Below are 22,928 nucleotides of genomic sequence, written 5' to 3'. Positions count from 1 at the left end.
GCTAGCTATCCATAACTACTGAGTTAGTTGAAGCCTGTATTTTAACAATTGCTTCTCGTTTTTGGTCCACTGCCTTGTCTTTGCTCCTGGGATTAATGTGTGTATTTCTTCTGACTCTCCATGTTCCATCAAGTATAGGAACAGTCAGCAGCAAGTCGGAAGAAATGGATGTAAGACACTTGAGGTCACTTGCCCAAAGAGCCACTTTCTAGAAGCTGCTTCTTTACGGGAACACACAAGGTACCCCCATAGATAATACAGCAGCAGCAGTGGCAATGCGAGACAGAGCACATGAGCATGGCTGTTTTCTGCAGTGCTGCCCTGCTCCCCAATGGCACGAACAGAACAGTCACCCGCTATTGCTGATACTGGAGGGGATGTTTTATTTGTTCTTTATTCACCACCACTTGTTTCCAGCACAGAATCCCAATACTGCTAGGGAAGCTCTGTAGCAGGTTAGCCTTGCCTATGTGTGTCTGCAGAGATCAGCAGATGAGGATTTGCTTTCCAAAGTGGTATTGTATCCTCCCCAGAAGGGTACAGAGTAAATGGGAGGGGGGCAATCACATCAGAATCTTTGGTATGGCTGCCTTCTGCTTCAGAGGAAGTTTTGGAAAACAAAATGGTGGAAGGTGATGACCTCTGACCACTTGGGGACCAAGGCTGTGACCATTTGTGTCATCCACTGTTATTCCTGTCTCTACTGTTGAGTCTAACAGTCAGGTCTACTGCTGGTTTTGCCTCTCAGCATCCTTGTATCAGCTATGCTGTTTCTCCACGCTCAGGCACATGCTGTGGCTTGTGGCCTCTAGCCCTGCGCAGGGTTTCACAGCCCCTCCAGGCCCATGCAGGCCAGGTGATGTTCTTTCATTTGCAGCCACCCTGCTTTCCCGTGTCCCACTGGCTTTTCACGAAGAAGCAGCTTAATGATGCCAGGCTTAACCCCCACTGCCCCTTGGGCAGCACCTCAGCAAGCCAGGTGTCCATTCCAGGTACAAGGGGTTTCCAGTCACCCGCAGGCGCACCAGCACAGCACCTCACCCCTCACCACAGGGCTTCATGCCCCGCTGCACCCCCGGGCTCCCAAAACCGGCAGGGCCCTCTGCGCACAGCACCGCTCCCGCCACGGCCGGCGCGGAGGGGCACCCAGCGCCTGGGGCCGGGCACCCCACACCCGGCCTCCCGCCCACCGACGGCCCGCCTCCGCGCCGCCAGCAAAATGGCTTTTGCCCCCAGTAAAGATGGCGCTGCGCTGCCTCTGAAGTGCTGGCAAGCGGCGCCCTCACAGAGAGTGCGCGGCGGGGGTGGGGACTGGCAGGGCAGGGCAGGGCAGGGCGGGGCGGGGCGCGGCGCGGCGGGGGTGGGGACTGGCGGGGCAGGGCGGGGCGCGGCGCGGCGGGGGTGGGGACTGGCAGGGCAGGGCGGGGCGCGGCGCGGCGGGGGTGGGGACTGGCGGGGCAGGGCGGGGCGCGGCGCGGCGGGGGTGGGGACTGGCGGGGCAGGGCGGGGCGCGGCGCGGCGGGGGTGGGGACTGGCGGGGCAGGGCGGGGCGCGGCGCGGCGGGGGTGGGGACTGGCGGGGCAGGGCGGGGCGCGGCGCGGCGCGGCGGGTGCGAGCGGCGGCTGTACGCGGCGCCGCTCCTGCTGTCTCCGCCGCCCCGGCATGAGGAAGCGCAACGAGTCGGTCACGGTGGAGCATGAGCGCGCCGCCGCCGCGCCCGCGCCCCTCGACAAGGGCTGCAGCCTGAGGCACAGCCTCCGCTTGGCCGCCGCCGACACGGGCATGAAGCGACCGCTGGGCAGGTGAGCGCCGCCGCTGTGGCGTCGTCCCCGCGCCGGGCTTTGTTACACGCCACCCTGCGCTGGGGGGGGCCCCCCGCCTCCGCGGGGCCCGCGGCCGCAGCACCGGCCCCCCGCTGCCCGGCGGGGCCCGGCCGGCGAGTGCGGCCTGGGGCGCCGCCCCGGCGCGGGCAGGACGGGAGGCTGTGGCCGGCGGGGCCAGGGAGCGGGCCTGTCCCCCCGGCCCGGCCGCGGGCAGGCCTGTGGCGCTTGGGGCCGGTGCCCACCTCGGTTACGCTTCCCTGGCCTGGATGTGCGGGGGGCGCAGGCGCCGGCCCCCGGGGCCTTTGGAGCTCCCTGGACGAGCAGCTCGCCAGGAGCTGGTGTGCCAGCGGGGCCTGCAGGGCCGGTGAGGGCCGCGAGGGCTTGATTTTCATACCTCAGCGTTGCTTCGCCCAGCCCCTTTGGCTACAGGCAGCCGTTCGCCCGGAAAAAACGGCTAATGCAGAATCCCCTCCCGGCAGAGGGTGCGTGGGGGGGGCAGGGACCGGCAGGTAGGATGCTGTGTCCCTTTTTTTCCTCATTTTTTTTTATTTTTTGAAGTAGCCGGTCCCTGTCAAAGTGATCTCTCCCCTAGAAATGTATTAGATTTAGGTGCTGGTAGGAGAAGCTTATATGCACGGCGCCACTGGAAAGAGTTTAGCTTTTTGATAGCCGTGTTAACGTTTTAAACACTTTGTACGTATTTATGCTGAAAAAAAAGTGTTCTTTTATACAAAAAATATCTGTAACAATAGAAGGTGCTTATAAGCTGGAACCTTCTTTGTGCAAGATCTTTCAGGGGATGCCATATACAACACAGATCTACTCTCAGCTGCGGAAGGCTAGGGGGGAAGAGACGCAGCCTTTCAGTTTCATCCACACAGTAGTGTTTTTCTTTGTGTTTTGGAAGTGTGAAGAATATTTAATGATCAAAAAACTGTGGTTTGAGTAACTGAAGCCGAATTGCTGTACTTCAAGAATACAGCAGCCTCCTTTTAAAGAGGAAAAAAAAAAGGCAGTTATCAGTGGATTTCTAGAAGATGAGCCAATGTGGCTGTTTCTGTGGTAAATTTTCTGAGAATTGTTCTGTTATCACAGACAAGATCAACATTTGAAAATAACTTTTCCCTGTTTGTGACATGGATTTTTGTCATGCTCAGAGACAGAGGCTTTAAAATGTTATTTCTCTTATTGGGTAATAGCTACTCAGTTTTATGCCCTGGAGGTAAACTTTTGGGATGTTGTCAGTGCTCTGTTCATGTTATGACAAGGTTTTGGTAATTGGAGATGGCGCTGGGTTGATCTCTCCACTTCAATGACTGTGCAATAGATCAGACTGTCAGTGTTATGCTTTTACACCGTTTAAAAATTCAGTATATATATTCCATTTGTCCGAGTGGATAACTTATAAGACCAGTGGTAATCAAATGGTGGCTTATGAACTTCTTCAGCATTATGAATGACATTCAAGTACTTCTTACTGAAGTGGAAAAGATCCTTCAGTGATGAGCTTTGAGCCAGCCCTAAGAGTACTTGGTGCAGGCTGCTGGCTTGATTTGGCAGTCAGGTACTTCCTGGAAATGAGACAGCACTGCTGTTAGATACAGAGTGTCATAAAGGCTGAGCTAAAAGCAGGGAGAATAGGTCCCATCTGTGGGAAGTTTTCTTGTATTTATTCTATTTGCACATGTAAAAATGGTCAGCAGGCACATTTTCCTCAGTTTTCTCCATGTTGAGCCTTTGAAGCCAGTTTCAGAAATCCCTAAAGTCCTACATATATTTTGGGTGGGGATATCATTCTCCCCCTCCTCCCCCCCCCCTTTTTTTTTTTCTCTTTTTGCATCAAGTACTGTATTCCATACAACAGTGTTTCTCAAACTCCTGCCACTGTAGGAAAGCCTTATTTGCTTAGAACTTGCTTTGCCTTTTCCACATCTCAAGAAATTTTTAAAAATGTTCTGTGCAGTGTTGCCAAAATGGTGTGTGTGTGTAACTAAGTGCAAAGTGGAATGTGCACTTGGTTCTGTGCTTCTCTTGGGTGTTTTTTTGGGTGTTTCCCCCCTGCTGTCCTGGGTAGGGTTGTCTGTCTTTCTTACTGACTTCCTCACCTTGTGAGCTTTCAGACCGTGGTTTGCAGGCAAGACGTCTGGGTGTGCCGAGACCCTCCAGTTATGTTTTCTAAAGGATAACAAAGATGCTGCTGAAACGTGAGTTTGAGCATGCGGGAATGGGAGGTCCAGACAGAAGAAGGTATGATGCCTAGAGATAAGGCTGTTGTCCCGAACAACCACCCTGAGTCAGGTCAGACAGCTTTCTAGCACAGTATCCCACCTCGGGCAGCAGACAGCAGTGGGAAGAAGATGAGGATGCGTATACAGTGGACCTCCTTTGGTGAGGGTACCCTGAGACTGTGGCCAGTTATGTGGCCAACAAGTTGCTGTACAAGTGTCCAGATCCTTATATTTTAATATGCAAAGTCATGCTGTTATTATAGCGCTCCTTATACCACTGGGTGTAAAATTAGTATTTGATCGTGGTGGTGTTTTGGGTGTGTTACATCAGCTTTGCTCCCAATCTTGCAGAAACTGTAAGGAGGTGAAGTGTCTTGCTGGGATGGTAGAGGTAGTATAATACCTGGAATTGGGAGTTTGTACCACAGCAAACTATTCTTTGCAGGATGCTCATTGATGAAGTAGTTAAAATCAGCACTTCTGGTGGCTGTGAATTCTGTGTTCAGGGGAAGTGGGGCTGTCTGCCTTTCACACTGCTGTGCTTTAGTCTCTCTGCAGACTTTGGAAAACAGCATGTATGTTTGGCTTCAGTATGTGGCTTTCCATCTTTTCTTTGTAAATGATGCAAACCAGCCCCACAGTAGGTTGGAGTGGCTGCACAGCTCTGCAGCCAAGGGCTGATCATGTGGCAGATCCCGTGGGTTGGGAGTGTGGTGGGCTGCAGAGGCAGGGATGTTTGTAATTGCAGCAGTGACCAGGGCTAGGGCTGTAAAGCAGCAGCAGAGCTTGTGTTAGCAGTTCCCTAGCAGAGCACTTTCTGTTCACGTCCAGTTCCTCAGGAAAGGCTAAATAGCACCAATAACTGTAAATGTAAGTGATGTTTGCAGAATACAGTGCTGAGTTGCTAGCAGAAGTATTCTTGCAGCAGTATTACTGAATTTTATGCGCTCTGTCTTTGTCCCTCTGTTTTGGTTCAGTCATATCATCACACTGTGCTCATTCATCCAGGAACTTAAACTAATTCTGAAGAGGTGGCTGTGTGTATTTGAACTACTCTGTTACAGGAAGTGTGTGTGCACACATATGTATATATGTGATGGATATGGATATTTGATAAATAAGATTTATGTGGCTTCAGCTAGTGCATACTGTAGTCAGTGTGGCTTTTCTTAAGTGGTTTACAAACAGAAAGGAACAAATACAGGTATTTCCATTTTTCTTCCATAGGTAGCAGTAAAATACAATATGGTGGTTATCTGAGAACTTTGCCAGTAGCTACTGGTAAGTTTGTGAATGATTTGTTTGTAAAGGAACCAATATGTTTTGTCTGAAAGCAGTAATGCAGTACTAAAGAAGCAGGGCACAGTGCTTGGTTTTCCTGGTATGCATGTTTTGTGTGGATGGCCATTCCTCTAACACTTGTGTTATGATGTGTTTTCCAGGTGACAGTGTTTAAGTGCTGGGTGGTTATTAAAGGTAGCATTGTATTTTTGATTGTGTTGCTCAGACTTATTTTTGTGGTCACTGGGTCTGATGTTCTGAGGAAATGTGTTTGGACAGCCTTAAGTGTAGAAAACCTGTATATGGGAGTGCAGAGAACAAAGAAAATCAAGTGAGCTTAATACTGGCATTGATATCCAAGCAAATTCTATCTCATTTCTGCTGAACCCTGATCCTGGCGGCAAATGGTCACATGTGTATGGCCCTTCACTTCTGTGACCTAACCCTTATCTGTGCCTCATTAATTCAAATCAATAATCAGACTATAGACCTGAAGTATGAATTTTTCCCCTCCCTGTTTTTCTACAAACTCTTGTTTGCTGTAAATGTTAAAATTTGTTACTCTCTCCATGCTGTGAAGCAGTGAAGAGCTGCAGATCCCACGTGTGTCAGCTGAATGACATGATGCTTCTGTCGTCTTGTGTCACTGGAGAAGCCTGCTGCCCCTCAGACTCTCTTCAGTTATCTCTGCTATCTTTGCTCCTAGCGACCCCCTGCATTTTTGGCACCCTTCCACCGGCTCTCCAGCCTGTGTATCCCACAAACTAGATGAAGATATTACAATTTGTAATAAATAAATAAAAAAAGGTGTTATTTCAGTTACACTGTAGTCACCTGTTTGCCTTCTTGTTTGTTGTGTGCAGCTTTCTCGAGAGGCAGAAGGCTGCTTTTCTAGTGCCCTTTTTTAGGTATTTTATGAAAGTACGGGGAGGTGCTGAAGACAAGAGGCTGCAGCGCTCTGCTGGTATGTTTTCCTCTGACGTGACTGGATTTTATTGGAAAGGTTAGTGTGCCCAGGTGTGTCAAATGCTATGTGTGGCGACCCTTGGTGCCATCCTGCCCCAGTAGCTGAAGTGCTCCAAGCCTTCCTGTGTCTCTTTGGATTTAAGCAGCAGTATCTTTCCTCTGACACAAAACTTGGCCATCTCTGTCTGTGGTTCCAGTGGTTCCCCCTTTTTTCCTGATGTTACTTTGTCTAGAAGCATTTGCACAGTCTTTTATGATTATTCCAGTCTGGTCACTCTAGCAGAGATGATATTTTTTTTTTAATTGTTCTCCTGCAAGTTTTCATCAATATATTCCTTAAGAATTGTTTTTCCCAAGTGAGTTTTGTGCGGTTGTCACTTAATTGCCATCTTCATGTTAAACCAGTTAACTTCTTAGTGCTTTTCAAGGAGGAAAGATGCTGCTTGTATAGAGACATTTTATCAGTCATTCAGCTTTTTCACAAATTGCACCTTCCTACTGGGTAGTTGTTCTTGAGTAAAGTTCACGAAGGATCTGGGAAATGGTTCCCAGTCACTTGTCTGTGCTTTCTTCCATGGTAAGTACAGTTGAATCACAGTTCCTTGTTTATGTAAAAGCAGCTTGCTCTCTGTGGGGATTTTTTTGTAGTGTGGGTTTTGTTTGTTGGGTTTTTTTTGTTACAGTTCACTTGATGCATAGTAATATTTTGCTCAGATCTGTCAAAAATGGGATTGTGTAATTACTTCCACATATCTGACTTTGTTTTGTTGGGTTTTTTTGGTGAATGGGATCTCAGTGGCTGTGTCTAAATCCTGGTTTGTCTCATGCGTTGTCAGCCATTTTGGCAGCTTAGGCTAAGTGAGTGCCTCTGAATTGCTCCCGAGTTACCAGTTTGGGGCACTAGGTGTTCAGTCTCTGCATTGTCTTCCCAATTTTTTCAGCCTTTGCAGCTGTTAGAATTCTTTACTTGTGCTCATCTTCTCCCCCTTTTCTCAAAGGCATATAATATGTTCAGTAAAAATAGCAAGACTCTCTGCAATGTGAAGAGTTACTTGTTTTATTGGTGTGTGTGTTTTTAATCTTTTTTTTTTTAAGGATTTACTGGTTTGTGAGGCCGTCGTGTGGACGTGTAGCTGACAATTCTGTACATCAGTGTGTTACTGTTAAAGCCTATCTTCTTTCACCATGTTCATCACTGACTTTGTTTTTCGATTTAAACAGCTATGGTTTACTCTCTCAAGCCTCTCGAGACTCCTGGCATCCTCCTGCAGGCCTGTCTGTGTGATCTAAAATTTCTTTCCTTGAATCCAACTTCCTTATGAGTCTCTCTGGATTTTGTGTAATACAGCACAGCGTTTTTCTGCTGCATCTGTTCTGTGTTGTGTCATCCTACAGTCTTGTAGTCTCTGAGAAGTTTTCTCAAGTTCCCATATTCCTTATGGAGAACTCTGCTTGAGCGGGCTTGCTTCAGACTGAAGGCAGTTTACCCTTTAGTTATGACTGCGTTTTGTGTTGGTCTCCTTGAACTCCTTATTTCATTGCGATGGCATACTTCTGACATCATATATGTGCCCCTGGGTGCACATCATACATGTGCTCTCTTTGATGGCTTATGCCTGAATTAATGATTATTACTTTGTAATTCCTAAAAATCCTTTTACATTTGGGAGCTGTATGAATTGCGACTTCTGCTTGTTTTGGTATACCTAAACTTAACCAAACATATGAGTGGTTCTGAGTAACTCCTGGGACCATGAGGATTTTTTTTTCAGTCACCTCTGGGGTGAAGATGTCTGTGAAGACTGGGGTCTTCTCAGTGTTGTCACAATCTTTTCTTGTCCTTTCTTCTCAACTGACCCCTGCCAGTTCCTTTTGGCATACCAGTGAGTATAATCATGGGCTGCACTGTCAGCCAGTGTGATGCTGCGCTATAGGATGACTTCTAACATCAGCACAAGTCCTAGGTTCCCATATGTGCTGTTCCCTCTAGATATCCTTTATTCCTCTGGTATCCCTATGTCTATTTCCAGCCTGTTTTCATTTACACAGAGGATCAGTGGTCTACTTACGACAGACTAATTTTTTAGTATGACTTGCTTTTATGCTATAAACGACATGTAGTTGCTGAACCAGGAATCTAGTTCTCTGCAGATGCAGTCACAGGTCATCACAGCGAGTCTGTAGGTTTTTTCTGGGATGCAGTATATATATATATGTGTTTCTTTTTGGTAAAAACAACATTGTGATCTTTTCATTAAAAATAGCGAAGGTGGCATTATTTCTTCTCCAGAATCTACTACTGTAGTATGTACAAGAGGCCTGGTATACCCAAGTAGGTCTTCTGCTGCAGGTGAAGAGCCCTTCCTGCCAAAGCCAATTTCCTTTGAAAGGCACCATGATGCCTTCTTGGGAGGCTACTTTATTCTTCCAGGCCTGAAGGGCAGGTCAGATTCTTGTGGTAGTTCTTCCAGGATGTGAAATTAGTAAATAGGCTTCTACAGCAATTCCCCTACGAAACCCTGGGTTTTGGAAACTCAGTGGGTAGCTGTACTGTAAGTGTCAGGTTGTGGGTGTTACAGTAGTGGACAGCTTCTGGCATCAAGAGTGAATGAGCGTAAGCCAGGGAGATTCACTAAGGCTGTAATGTGAGAGCACTATGTTAATTCAGCTGTGACTGAATCAGTACCACAAGAAGATTAAAAGAAAGTACTTCTGGTGTATTAAAAGGGTAACAGGAGACCTAGGAGACTCTCAAGTCATTAGCCTGAGGTGGAGTCTGTGCAATTTTAATGGTAAGAGTTAATTTGCAATTCAGTGCAAGAAGATTTAGCAGCTAAATATATATACTAATGAAAATAGATCTGCCCTGTGGAAGGAAGGTCTTAGTGTAAAATTTGACAGGTTTGTCAAGGTTACAGCCTGCTTGATGAAATCAGTGGTAAAATTGTTTCTCCAAAGCACTTGACTTTTTACTGTAGTTTATTGAAAGGACTTGCATTGCTAATGGAGAGCATGTTATCTGTCTGAGTTGAAAACTGGCTTAGTAAAGAGGGAAACAACTGGGGAATTATCTTGGGATTGATGCTTGTGCTCAGTTTTGTGTAATTGTGTATATCAACCATCCCAACAATGAGGCAATTACTGCTGGTAAAACAGGGAGGAGGGGAGGGTTGATAAGGACTGATGAATAGGGCAATTTGTGAAATAGTGAAAATGTCACCAGAGCACAGGTTAAATGTAGCTGGTCATAAGTCAGGATAGCGGGGGAGAGTGTAGAGGTTGTAACTGTGGGGCAGGAACTGTGTGTTAAAGGGTGAAGTTCTTTTAGGTGATCACCTCTGCAAGCTGTCAGTGTGTCCTTTCGCATAGGCCTGGCGTGAGTATTGCCTATCCAGGAGTAAGGCTGCAATCTGGGCTTTGCACTTTTACCTTGCTGGCATGTGTGTCTCTCAAACCAGTAAGTGTTGGTAAAAACAGTGCAATGCTGAGCATCAGAAATCTGCCTCGTCCTTATTGAAGGCATTTTAAACTTGCAAGCAGAATCTCCTAATTATAGAGTTTAAGTGCCTTGTTAATTTAAAGTATGAATATTGAACTGAGCTAATGGGAAGGATGTCTGTGTTTACTTTCCAAATCAAAGTGTTTATTTAACCCAGATTTGTCAGTGTTGTAACTCTTTAGTAGTAGAGTAACAAAAAAGATTATTAGACTGGAAAATTAACTTTTAAAACACAAACACTTGAAAATATTTGAGAAGTCCCACAGCTGCCCCCTCATTGTTCAAAACAATCTATCAAACCACAGAAAGAGGATTTTAGATGCTCACAAGAGCACCATGAAAACCCCAGGCATTGAAGTTGTCTTCTGAATCTAGCAAATTGCTGTAGCAAAACCATCCGGTGGTGTAGGATTGAGTAGTGTAAGTAGTTCAGTCTTTTTGGAGCTTATTTTAAAAATACAAATAAAAATCTCACCCCCATTTAGACTGGCCAGTTTCATGGTGGGTTTTTTTTTTTTTTTTTTTGGTAACTGCCTTGTCTAAATGGATGCTGAATGGGTTGAAGCACAGATAACAGGATACAGAATTCCTCTTTTAAAGTCTCTTAAAGCCCAGAGTTTTTCTTTCATATAGTGCTTGGGAAGAGATAACGGTGTTCTTTGATTACCTCCTTCTTGTGTTTTAGTAGGGGTGATGTGTGAATAGCCTCCAAAGAACCTCAGTCTCCAAAAACAACCGGTGGGTAGGCCAAAATATGGGCCCTGCCTTTCACTTACAGTATGCTTCTTGTACATCAGGCACAGGATGAAGAAGGGTAGCTGAGATTTCAAATACTTTCCTGTAGTGTCTGTTCTGAACATGAGTGGTTACACTAAAATCAAATTTGTACCTACTTAAAATGTTGGTTAGTTCCTCTTGCAAAAGTGTTGAATAATACGTGAAATGAGGTTGTGTGGAGGCTTGCCTCTCTTTTTACTAAAGGTATGCAGTATAAAGGACTTTGCGTAGCATAACTGAAAAAAAAACCCCTTCTTGGAAGAGTACTTTTCAGAACAGTAAATGTATTTACCCTGTCTAAAAAAGAAGCTGAATTGCCTTCTCCTGGCAGTAATACTTCCCTGGGGGTGACTTTTCTGAGATACAAGCGTACACAAAATAAGGGTGATATAACTGGAGCTTTGGAGTCAGGGCTTCCAGGTTGCAGCATCCTTGCTTGTGGAGGAAGATGTGTGCATGGTGTTTAAGGATTGAGTAGATTTTTTTTTTTTTTTTTTCCCCAGACTTCCTTGGCATCCCCAGGAAGGGAAGCCTGGCCCTGTTTTCTCCCACAAAGCACTCCTATCTCACTTCTTGATTGGTTTCAGAGCTGCTTTAGGAAGCAGGAATAAAGCTGACAATGCCAGTTTTATACTGCTGAATATGGATACAATCATTGGAAATGCCTCATTCTCTTGTCCTTGCAAATCCAGAAGAATGTAGTGAATAGTGTTTTCTTTCAGTTTCCGATAGCTTTGTGCTGTCTCTAGTTTTAAACTTTGTGGCAGGCTGATTTACAGTGTTGCAAAATGTTCTGTTTCTGTGCGGTTAACTAGAAACTCCCCACACCTGCTTTTCACCTTCCTTGAGTACCTGTTCCCTGGCTTGGCTTTTCAGAGTTTTGTAGTATCAGCAAAAGCTCTGGTTTTAGCTGTCATTGATTTTTCAAGCATTTGTCCTTTTGGAGTTTTTCTTCAACAAGATGATAGCTAAAGCTGAGAGCTCTGAATAAAGCACAGATGGAAGCAGAATCAGATTAATTTTCCTGGCTGTATGCAAAATTAACACCCTGTTCAAGGTATGTCAGAGGCTGACAGTGGTTCTGTATCTGTTCATACATCTGCTCTTTAACCATCTCTGTGGCTTTATGGCCATGCACTGTTCGTTAAGCCTCCCTTTTTAAACAGGTCACGATTACAGAGGGCACTGTGGCTGCCAGCTCAATGTAACTGTGCTCAGCTGACAGTCAGCATATGTAATGTTTTGGCATTGTTTAATGTTCTTGTTTGCTTATATGCCTCTAACAGGGAACTGTTGGTTCATTGTAATCAAAATGTATTGGTAACGATGTGTTCTGCATCTTAAAGGTGGTGGTATCACTGCTAACACAAAAGCATTTTTTTCTTCAGGCTTCCAAGGAGAAATGGCTTCTGATCTCTACGAGCAAAAGCAGAGCTGTCTCAGTTGGACAAATACAAGATGACCATCTTCATGCATTTGAAAGGAAAAAGGGCTACAATGCACAAATGAGACTTCGTCAGGTGGTTTAAGAGAGAGACAGAGCCAAAGAGCCTGCCAGGAGTGGCGGTTCTCAAGCTGTGTGGCTGGTGGTGCTCTCCCAAAAATTGTTGCGTGAAAAGAGGAAGGTTCACAAAGTTGTGCAGCTTGGAAGTGTGGACCTGGTTCATACATGTGTATCCGTAGGAACAAAGTCTGAATCTTTGGATTCCTGTTATTGCTGCAAGGTTTACGTATGCATGCGAGTTTGGTGTAATTACAGCATGTTAACAAGATTTAAGCGGTGGTAGGGGAATGGGTTTGGCCGTACTGTGTGCTTTTCCAATCATGGTATGCCTTCAGCAGGCAAGTGGCTTTATGTTAAACAGCAGGAACTGTGGTGGAGTATTAAATGCCTAAACTGGTTCTGATCTTGAACCTTTGCTGGTGCACCCCAGTATTCCTGCTTGTGTCATAGAGAGAAATGTGCTGTACTGCTTAAATAAAAATCCAACCCAGCTGGTCTCAGGCTACTGTTTTGCACTTCCAGTACTGTTTCCATCTTTATGTGTTCATGTTCTGTTTGTTTTCCTCTTTCATTTGCAGATGGCTTTGCATTCCCTAGCTCATGGACTAGTGAGAGACCTGTGCCTTTAATATAAACCAGCTGTCAGCTGTGCAGAAAACTTAAGAATTCAGTAAACACTGTGGAGGGAGTATACTTGTACCACAGTAGTATCTCAATGCTAAGCTCGACTAAAATCTAGTGTGGGTGACTTCAGATTTGATTAATGTCAGCAGTATTCTTGGAGAGTGCTGGAGAAAGCATATTCTTTAATGGTTCATACTGGAAAGGTTCTGGCACAAACTAAACAGCTGTTGCAGAGGACGCATTCAAGGCAAGTCAACAACCTTAAAGCCCTAATCCCCAAGCCTGCTTTTCTGTCCCAAAAGTCAATTGTTCAGTTGACTAGGGTATAATTATTCATTGTTTGCTACATACTTAAAATAACAGAAGCATCTGCTCCTTTTTCAAACACAGCTTTCAGGTTAATCTTGCCACACGCTGTTCACACTAATGCTAATACCATTTTACCACAGTATTGAGCAGTAACGTAGCTGTTGCTTAGGCCATACTGTCAGTATAAATTGTAAATAAACTGGTGCTGTATTGCCAAATGTTCAGCTTGTTCTTGTCTGCTGGTCTGTGACACACGTGTAGATTTCATGCAATTAGAATGTAAGTTATCAAGACTGATGTTCCAAGCTCCCGTCCTTCAAAGGAAGGGCTAATACTTGCAGTGATTTAATTAGACCAGCAGTCTTGCTGACTAGCCAAAAAGGTAGTAACTTAGGCGGTAGTTGTGAAGAGGAGAACCTAAGGCATGGCATTGGGAAGGGGCAGGGTGCTTGAGGGGGAAAAGCTAGATGTAGCTCCCATGTCCCTGTCCAGTAGGGTGTGTGCTCGTGTGAGCCTTTCCCTACCTTGCTTCATTTGCCCTGCTTTTTGCAGACATGCTTCATTTGCTTTGCTTTTTGCAAACATGTTTCATTGCCAAAGGCCCATACGTTACCTGCAGGCTGCTCTATTATTTCTGCTTGTTAATGTTGTAGACTGGCTTGGCTTTCCCTCACTTCATGGACTTACCTCCCCCCACCCCCACTGTGCTCTTAAGTCCCTGCATGACCCTTCCTGGCATTTCATTGCTATTGACTGACTGATCAGCAGTGCCTTCCTCTTCCCCTTACCTCAGGTGCTGACACTGCATTTCCCCCTCTTGATGCACTGGGGTCTTGGTTCTTGCAGGTCCTACCCAAGATCTTCCCCTGTTCCACAAGCTGAAACGTGGTTATTAAGGTCTCAATAGCTGGAGCTTGCTGGCCCCTTCTGAAAAACCCAATTAATCGAGATGCTCTCCTTTACTTTGCAGTTCTATCTCCTGGAGGGACAGACCTGAGTTCTTGTAAATGACTGGCTAGATGGCTTCCTTCATGCTGTTTATTGTTTTGAGTTAGTGTTTAATCACTTGTTATTAATTGTAAAGAAGCACAGAAGCAGTCTGAGTCTGGGCCGTAAGAGGGGAGCTAAGTAATGAAGTGGTGGACTGTGGGAATTTTGGAGCTTAAAGTTTCAAACTTCACCTGCATTCAGATGGAACAGCGCTGCCTGAAGCTCTTACCCCAGCCAAAAGGAAGTGCCCTGTAGGCAACAGCTTGTTTGGGGGGCTGAAACGGGTAAGGAAGCCTCAGGGAAGAGTTTGGGAATGAACAGTTTGCAATGAAGGGAGGGAAAGGACGTTGCTGAAGAGGAATGTGTCTAAGGCAGCAGTTGTACAGACCCTCAAAGCTGATGCCACTGCCAAAAGAAAAGATCCTGGAGGCTTCTTTGGACAGGTTTTCTACCACAACTGCTAAACAATCTCTACCAAGGAATTAATTCAAAAAGCTAATTTTGTATGTATTTGCTTGTATTCGCTATGATGGGGATACAGATTCAGGTCTTTGCAGGAGTAATTAATTTTCTTTTGTGGCAACATTACTGTTTGCCAACATCAGGCTACATAGGTATGGACGTGAATAGAAAGTGGGATAAGCTGCATAGTTTACCCATGTAGAGTTTGTCAAATGAGCTTAGGGACTGTCTCTAACTGCAAAGTGATGTGTGGGATTTTTTAAAAGATTATGGATATTCAGTAGGTCTCATTGAAGGCAGTATTGGTAGGCATCTGATTGAGGTTACATGGGACATTCTTAATGGAAAACAAGGGGTGGGATGCTGAAAGTGCTGGTTAGCATATAGATAAAATATTCTGGTTCTGTTTGCTGATGTGCAGCACTTCTCTGGAGCTGTGTATGCAGCTTTCAGTGTATTTCTGTGATGCTGCTATGAACAGAGAAGTAAGCTAGTGCTTATGATAGCTTTCTGCTGTGCTTTAGAAATACAACATACTATTCAGCAAAACAAAAAAAAAGGCATTTTTTGCTATAATAGCAGCAAATAAAAGAATAAATTTCAGTAGTTGGCAGTGTTTTTCTATACTTAGAACTGTTTGAATTTCCTGCCAAATGCTAACTCAGAAGGTTTTATGGGTGTACTAACATCTCCTTGTCAATGCTGGGTTTTGAGCTTTTGCCTCTGGTACGCCTTCGCTTTCCATCACTGTTGATGCTGTGTCTATTTATAAAATAAGCTGTCATATATTCTGAGGACCCTGAAGGTGGAGCTTACATGTTTGAAAACATTCTCAGAAAACTCAGCTTGCCTTTCTTTTCTGTCCTTTTTTTTTTTTTTTTAATGGAAACGCATAGGCTTTACATTAGTTGCTTTTCCACTGCCCTATTAAGCCCATTATTCCTGTTAATTTGTGTTTTAATTAAAAGAGAAATAATAGAACAACCCAACTGTTTGCTCCTGGGTACAGTCAAAGTCGACTGGTGAGAACTGTGGAGTAACTTTTCCTGGGCTGGGTCTCTGCTGGTGAAGACTTGAATGCCTTGCTCTGTCCTGGCTTTTTAAGGCCAATATTTAAGAAGGTGTGCTTAGTGTTTTATTCACCCCACTCTCCCACTTTCTCATTGGTATAAATAGGACCATTTAGTAGCTTAGCTGGATTTTGAGATTTGGATAGCTTTTTCTATTTCTGCCCACTGGGTAAATCTTTATTTAGCTTTTGAAGTACTCTGGTACCCTTCTCTTTTTCTAGGAAAAATCACTGTTCAGTCAGAAGTCAGCTAGTCTGATTTACTGTGTGAACCTGGCAAACTTAAGTCTGTTTAGCTCCACACTGCATCGCCAAAGGCATGTTCGTGATGCATGGACTGTTGTGTTTTGCCAGGGGTTGGTGGAAGGAATTAAGCAGACAGCTGTTTTAGGTAGTGTGTCCTTTGTAGGTTGAGGGAGTGGACTGGGTGATCTCAGGATCTCTTACAGCATCTTTACTGTTCATGTATCTATGACGTGACTAAAATAGTCCCTGATTTCAGATGCTTTTCTTGTTGAATGATGAACATTCTGGATGCCACAGTGATGAAGCCATAGAATCAGGTTTGAATTTGCCTGTTACATCTTCTGCATGTTTGATGGCATGAAATGGAAATTTACCGTGTATTAATTGGCTGATACTTCCTGGTAACAGATCTAACAACTCCTACTGTTAATGCTTGGTTTTATGTGCAGATAGACTTGTACTTGAATTATAGAGGCTGTCAAAGAACAGATAATGAGCCTTTTCTGTCTCAGCCCAACAGCTGAAAAGAGCAGGTTGTTTTTTGCGACATCAAAGAGTAAATCATGTCCTCCACAGACATAGCATGTGTCGGCAACAATTGATTCTGCTGGTGGATGTTTGAAAAATCGTTAAGTCCTTTACCCTTGTAAAAATAGGCTCTGTGTGGCTCTTTGCAATGTAATATCTTCATTCTTTTGAAGAAGTGCCAGAGTGATGATACTGTACTGCAGTTTAGTTTTCAAGAGAGGAGCTAGACTATTTCTTCAGAAAGAGCGAAAAAGTTCAAGATTTTAAGGAACTTTTTGTAGGAGATGGCAAAGGAATCTGTTAGAGCTAATTGTCTTGGTTTACAGGTCTTTCCAAGAGCAAAGATCTTTAGAAATTGTCTGAAACTAAGTCTCTAGGGATGCAGATACCCGTGCAGTTTGCCCATGATTTTTTGGGGTTGTTTTCTGCAACAAGCTTGGAAAAACATGAGTAATGCCTTTACATTTGTATTTTGTTTTCATTATTTTTTTTCAGATGTTTGTTTAATCCCTAGAATAGCAAGATAAGTCTGGGAGCTTTGATTTTTTTTCTTTTTGAGTTATTTTGCAGTGAATGGATCCTGTTAAAAAGGATCCTAATGCCAAAGGGAGGGATTGGTTGCACAGATGCTAAGAGTTCAGGCAGATACTGCTGTGTTCCCACTGGCTTTCGTGAATTTGGGGGAAGACCCGTTTTCAGGGTTGGATGAATTTTCTATGATTCAACCTCCATGCTCTCTATACAGTGCCTCTAGTGAAGCAGAGTTAAGGCTAGGCTGCAGACTTCATTGAGGAGGTTTCTGCATAGCTAGGCTCAGAATAAAAGAGCCACGTGGTTGCCTGTTTGCCTATGAAGCTTTGTTCGCTGTGCTCAGAAACCAGGAGAGGACAAACCCTTCTCACATTAGCATCTTTCCAGTTTGCATTTAGCTGCACATGAAGCAGGTTTTGCAGCAAAACAGAGGAGACGGCGACCCATATAAATCTTGTAGTGGAAAATTACTTTGTTGCATTTCACTGCACAAGCTGTCCAAAAGCTGCAGGTAATGTTTCTGAGTGAAGAGACCCACTGCCTGCCTGGAACTCCCATTCAGGAGCTGGGAGGCTTGCTCTGAATGTGCTTTCACACGGTTGGAAGGCTGATAGGGTGGATTTTTTTTTCCCCCCTTTTTTTATTTTCTTGGCAGAGAAGAAGTGAAATAAAAGATTAATTGGCTTGAGTGGCTCAGATGGCCTGTGTGGAGGGTGAAGAAAGAGTGGGTGATTCTTTCACCCTTTAGGACCTGTAAGAAGGGGGAGCCCTGTGCAACACCACTGTCCAGACTTCCTGTAAGAAGGGAAGATGAACGTTTTTGAAGATCCTGCCTGGGCTAGGAGCCATCTCTTGTTTAAAGCAAGACTAGCAAGAAAGGCTGGAAGGCTTGCCAGTGACTTGATGTGTGGGCTGTCCTGTGGGTGGCTGCTGTGTTTTTGTATGTCTCTGTGTGCCTTGGGGCTCAGTTGCACTTTTGGGATTGTAGAATAGGTCATCTTGGGTACCCAAAGTTTACCCAAAAGAAATTTTTCCTAGTCCTTTAAATTCCTTTTGACCCTCAGTTTTTTGAATACTTTGCCTGTGTCTTTGCTTCCTGATTGTTACGCTCTTGATCCTTGTCTGTGGGGAGAAATGTATTGATTTTTTAAAAAAAAGTTTTCTGTTAGAAAATCAGGGGATTGTGTTCTAGTTTTGCCATTGTGTTATTTATTTCTTCCTCTACTACTTTTAAAATCATTTTTGTCACCTGGTAGTCAGGAGGTACCTTGCGTGACCAAGAATGAAAATGCTCTTGGTTTTCCACATCCCATGCTCTGAGTTCCTGCTGGGAAAGAATTGCCAGCTTGCAGTTTGAACAGCTGATGATTTAAGGGACACCAGAGCAAGCCAGAGAAACAGCATTCGCTGAAGAAACGTAGTCTTGTACTCGGGTGTCTGGGAATGGTTTGTTTTACTTCTGCTAGATGACCGAGGCCATGGGGGCTGTACATTCATTTGTCTGTAGGTCCTTTGGGCACTGCAAGCCCGGTGTGTCTATGTATTTCTCATAAATTTTGCTCTTGCTTGACTGCAGCTCTGATGATAAGTCTCTTGTTTCACCCTTGGCCTGTCCTTTCACCCTTGTGGTACAGCTGATAAGGAGATTGTGATGGAAACTGTTCTGGTGTACTTCTGATGCAGAAGTGATTCAGGTGCTCTCCAGGAGAAATTATTTTGATCCAAATCTGTATGCAGTATACGCCACAGTAGTATGGTCATTGGGCACGGGTTCAGAAACCTCTCGTGTTTTCTGGAGAGGAGGGAGAGACACTGGTACTGTGAATTGAAAGATACCCATAGTAAATTTGCCTTGGTTGCTCTTTGCAGACATGCTGTGATTGTGCACCAGGGTTGAAATCCCTGTTGTGTAGACAGTGCAGTACTTAATTCTTTGTTTGGCAGTTGTTTTTCATGGTGAGACAAAGGATGTTTGTGCCTGCAGTTCCCTTAGGCTGGTAAAGATAACACTCAGGAGAAGCTGTCATGAGAGGACCCCCAGCTCTGCCTTGCTGGCCAGGTACTGTCTGCCCAAATGCAAAATATGCTCGTTCTGAGTGAATACAGGATCTTTGTCCACATGTAAATTACCAGGCAAATTTTTATGTTCCTGATGTTGCACTTTCAGGAAAGACTTTCTTCTTTCAGATTTAGGTGTGTCTAGAGAGAGAATGTATTTTTCACATCCACTTTGGAAACATGTGTGAAGCAAACACTGCTTCAGATTTTGCCAGTGGCTGGACAGAATCCAGAAGTTTGACAAAAGCCTTTGGTGAATTAAAGGAGAAAATGTGATGTCAGCAGGGATTTTTTTTAGATTTTGGAGTGACGGCATTGGGTGTTTTGGGGTTAGGTTTCTTTCTTGTTCTTTTGGTTTAGACATTACTTTTATTGTTCCCAGAAATCCATTTATGATATTGTTCAATGTCTTCAGTTTGTACCTGCTTATTCTCTAACTCATTTGTATTTTGCAGGTAAGACTGACTTAAGTTTCCTGGTGAAAATGGGGTGAAAAGTATGTTGCTGCTGCCTTTGCCTGTGCATACCAGCAGCCCCCTGTGCAGAGCATTTATTTCCTGAAATTGCTTTTCTGCAGAGCAAGAGCAGTTTAATTTAGCTGAATTGCTCACTAAAGACATACCTGATAATTTTGCAATGCCTGTACTTCAGCATGTTGTCTTGGATTTATCAGGAGGAAAGAAGTTGTTTATTGATGGATAGAGGCCTTGCCCTGGTTGCATTTTAAGTAGACATCTCCCTGGAGATGAGGTGTAAATGTCATGTTACTGATTAGCATTTGGTATGGGGTACCTGAGCGGAGGAAGAGATGCCTTGGGTCAGTCTCCAAAAAAAGAGAAACTAAAATAATTCCTGAGCTCTGACAGAAGTAGTTGGACAACGTCATTCACAGCGTTTTCTGTTCCTGGTTCCAGCTTGTGGTTCAGTCACACTAAGTGCTTTTGCAACCCAGACATCCGAAGAGCCTGTGTTTTGATGTACTCTGGTTGTGGCTGGAGGAGTTCAGACGTGACTCTGGGGCCTTCCTAAACAAGCGGGGTTTTCTTCATGCAGGGCTGAAATCCTGGCATATGTGGGAGCCCCCCAGGAGAGCTCTGTTTGGCTGCAGCGGGATCTGCCCCCCCCGGCAGGACAGCTAGTGGAAAGCCCCATCCTGCCTGGTTGCTCACCACGTCACTGCTCTCAGTGGGAAGGGGTGAGTGGCAGTCACCTCGCAAGTGTGAGGCGAGAGGAAACTGCCAGGTGGTGTCAACTGAGCAACCAGCCAAATGAGACAAAAAGTTTTAACAAAAAGACACTTCTCTCTTTGAAGAGGGCTAAATTATATCCTGATTGCTCAGCATCTAAATGCAGCTACCTACCCTTCAGTGATCTCTCTTCCCTTTCTCTTCCATAAACCCGTTCCAACAATGGAAATAGGCAGTAGGTGCTAATTGTGGGGGTGGTTGTGGAAAGCTCGTTTTGAGAGTAGAGAGCTGTGATCAGTTTAGCTCAAGCAAAACGTTGTGTGGCTTTTTTTCCAAAGTTGTGGGGTTTGTGTGTGTATTTAGCTGACCTTACAGCATTTCACAGTGGACTGGTCTGCAAACCCTGGCTCTGGGGTATGTCTGCTGGGCCCCTCTCAAAGACCACAGCTGCAGGCAGACCACGTGTTGCTTGTTCCTGCTTGTGCGCTTGGGGCCTCTGCCACCTGCTCCTCTATTTGCTGCTCTCCGTGGGGCAGAGGTGGGTCAGTCTAAGGCGTTGGTACTCACTAATGTTCTTCTAAAGCCCCTGTTTTGTATTTTCCTCCTGCCAGTCCTTTGCTGTTTCTGCTCTCCTTAATACTTTGGGAAACTGGGCTTGAGGTGTGGAAATGTCACTGGAAGCCTGGCTGGCTTTCTTCACCTCTTCATTGTCGGGTTTGCCATGGGAAGTACTAAAATCTGTTGAACCTTTCATCATGGGCTTGTTGCAGCCAGAGCTGGTTGGCAGTGTCTTAGTGATACCTTTTTTTCCCTTTTGGAAAACAGCAGTTCCTTTAGCTTGTCGAGAAAAGTGTATGGCTTTTGAGGGTAGATGTTTCTGAAGTCCAGAATATGGTTCCTGGCTGAGAGGAGACAGGTGTGATGGAGGCAGGTTTTGACAGACAAGAGGATAGCCCATTCCCTGTGACTGCTCTAGAAATCATGCCAAAAACTTACCCAGGGTAGGGTGTTGGAGTGTCGTCTTTTTCACTGTTCTGAAAAACTGTTCCTGAGAGCCTTAGCTTTAGCCTAGGGCTACAACAGCTGTTGAGATGTTGAAGATATTGGTGCATGATCAAACTATTTCCATCCCAGTTCTGTCTGTACAACAATTTTTTGTAGAAATGCTTAAAAAAAGAGGTCTTCAGGCTCTCTTAGAGTTTCAACTAGCTGACAGTGTTCAAACCCTCTCAGCACTAGTGTGGAGCAGGTTCAGTGTGTCAGCTCCTAAACATTGCCAAGTGGGAGATTAATAATTTCACGTGTCTTGGAAAAATTGATCTCTGCTTTCAGCTGCCAGCAGTTCCCGATAGGGAGAACTGGTTGCTCACTGGCATGCAACATCATTCCTGCTCTAGACTGGTGGGAAGCAAAGGAAGTTGCGTTGCCTGAAGGGTTTACATGTTTTTCGTTCTTGATTGCAATGATAATTGAGGGCCTCAGTGTTTCTGTCCATAAAATGTTAATGAACTAGATCATTAGAAGTGTACTTTTATGTACATGCATGTATATAGATATATATACATATGAGTGTGTATGTGGTAATTATTTTGAGGCAATAAAGTATATTTTTGAGAAAAATTGTTTAACTAGCTGCTGTGTGATCCCTTTAATTATTTTTTTGTGGTAGTGGTTTGGGTTTTTTTGTAGCTTACTCTTCCCAGTCAGAATACTTAGGAGAAAATGGAAATAAAGCGTTGGGGCAATTGTTCCAAACTCTGTCTGGACTCAGAAAATGATACTGCAGATATAAAACATTATGAAATTTCTTAACTTACTTGCTTTCCACGGTGATAAGAGGTATGAACCCTTTTAGCTGGACAAGGCAAAATGTCTGCTTCAGTCTGGACATAAGCTCATGTGTAATTTTATTTGTCTCATTACATATAGTTCCTCAAAATATGTGAAAATCTAACTGAATAAAATCTCGCTGATAGTGATTTAAATGGGAAGTGCAGTCAGGCTATTTTTGGAGACAAATGTAATGCATTTTTTAGAGATCTTGAAATCTGTTAAATCAGTGGAAAAAAAGCCCTTTTTAGGGAGTGATTTCAAATATAATCAGTGAAGTTTCTATTCCCTTTTTCTAAGCTGCATATCATCACCTGACAGTGGTTGCTTCTGCTTCTCTCAAACAACTGAGGCTACATAAACAGTTTAAAGTTAGTTTTCTTTAAAGAGTAAATGGCCAGATTTTCAAATACACAAAGAACACAGATTGTTGTGAAAATTGTTTCATAAAATTCCTGCTGTATTCAGAACTGTCTTTCTCTCTCTTTTTTTTTAATGCAGGCGATATGGATTATGGTTTCGGTTGCGGAAGTTAATAATCTGGTTGCTGGGAGTGTACATAGCCATTCCATTTCTAGTAAAACTTTGCCCTGCTATTCAGGCAAAGCTGGTCTTCCTAAACTTTGGTAAGTCACTCAGTCTTTTGGGATGGGTGAGGGGTGAAGGGGAGAAGTGTCTATCTTTCATTTGTCTGCTTTCACTTTCACCCTGCATGTGTACAGATTGTGATGGGTATGTACTTTCACTGGCTGTAAATTGTCCAAACAACGGTTTGGAAAGCATTCTCTGTGGCCCTAGTGGTCTTTGTACCATGTCTTTACATGAATACAGTGACCAAACTGAAGCCAACTTTCAGCCGAAAGGGCCTCCTTCAGGAAAACTGTGCAATATATAGAATGCATTTTTCTGAAAGGTTCAACAAAGTTGCATGAATAGACAGCAAGCCAGTGAAATTAGATCCAGTGAATTGTTTTCCAGGCAGTGACTCTTCTAAAATGGTTTCAGGCGAGAGTATT

General features: G+C 44.4%; 1 protein-coding gene and 1 long non-coding RNA gene across 5 annotated transcripts in view; both read left to right on the top strand.

Moving 5' to 3' along the window:
* ABHD12 (abhydrolase domain containing 12, lysophospholipase) overlaps window positions 1-22,928 on the top strand; it is a 47,282-nt gene that overhangs the window by 2,835 nt on the left and 21,519 nt on the right. Inside the window, exons 2-3 of one of the 4 annotated variants that reach the window (XM_037405965.1) lie at window positions 134-240; window positions 22,414-22,538. In XM_037405965.1, coding sequence (XP_037261862.1) covers window positions 134-240; window positions 22,414-22,538 — 232 coding nt within the window. Of the gene's footprint in view, window positions 1-133; window positions 241-1,574; window positions 1,803-12,656; window positions 12,950-22,413; window positions 22,539-22,928 lie in introns of those variants that run through there. The other 3 variants (XM_037405966.1, XM_037405967.1, XM_037405968.1) reach the window with 3 other exon arrangements.
* LOC119156332 lies at window positions 3,624-12,574 on the top strand. Its single transcript, XR_005107074.1, has 4 exons — window positions 3,624-4,027; window positions 5,279-5,332; window positions 5,913-11,631; window positions 11,963-12,574. It is a non-coding gene; the product is annotated as an uncharacterized LOC119156332 (long non-coding RNA).

The sequence above is a fragment of the Falco rusticolus genome, chromosome 12 (genome assembly GCF_015220075.1).
Source record: "Falco rusticolus isolate bFalRus1 chromosome 12, bFalRus1.pri, whole genome shotgun sequence".
Classification (NCBI taxonomy): Eukaryota; Metazoa; Chordata; class Aves; order Falconiformes; family Falconidae; genus Falco; species Falco rusticolus.
The sequence above is the reverse complement of the archived record's forward strand: the minus strand, read 5'-3'. Positions and strand labels throughout refer to the sequence as shown.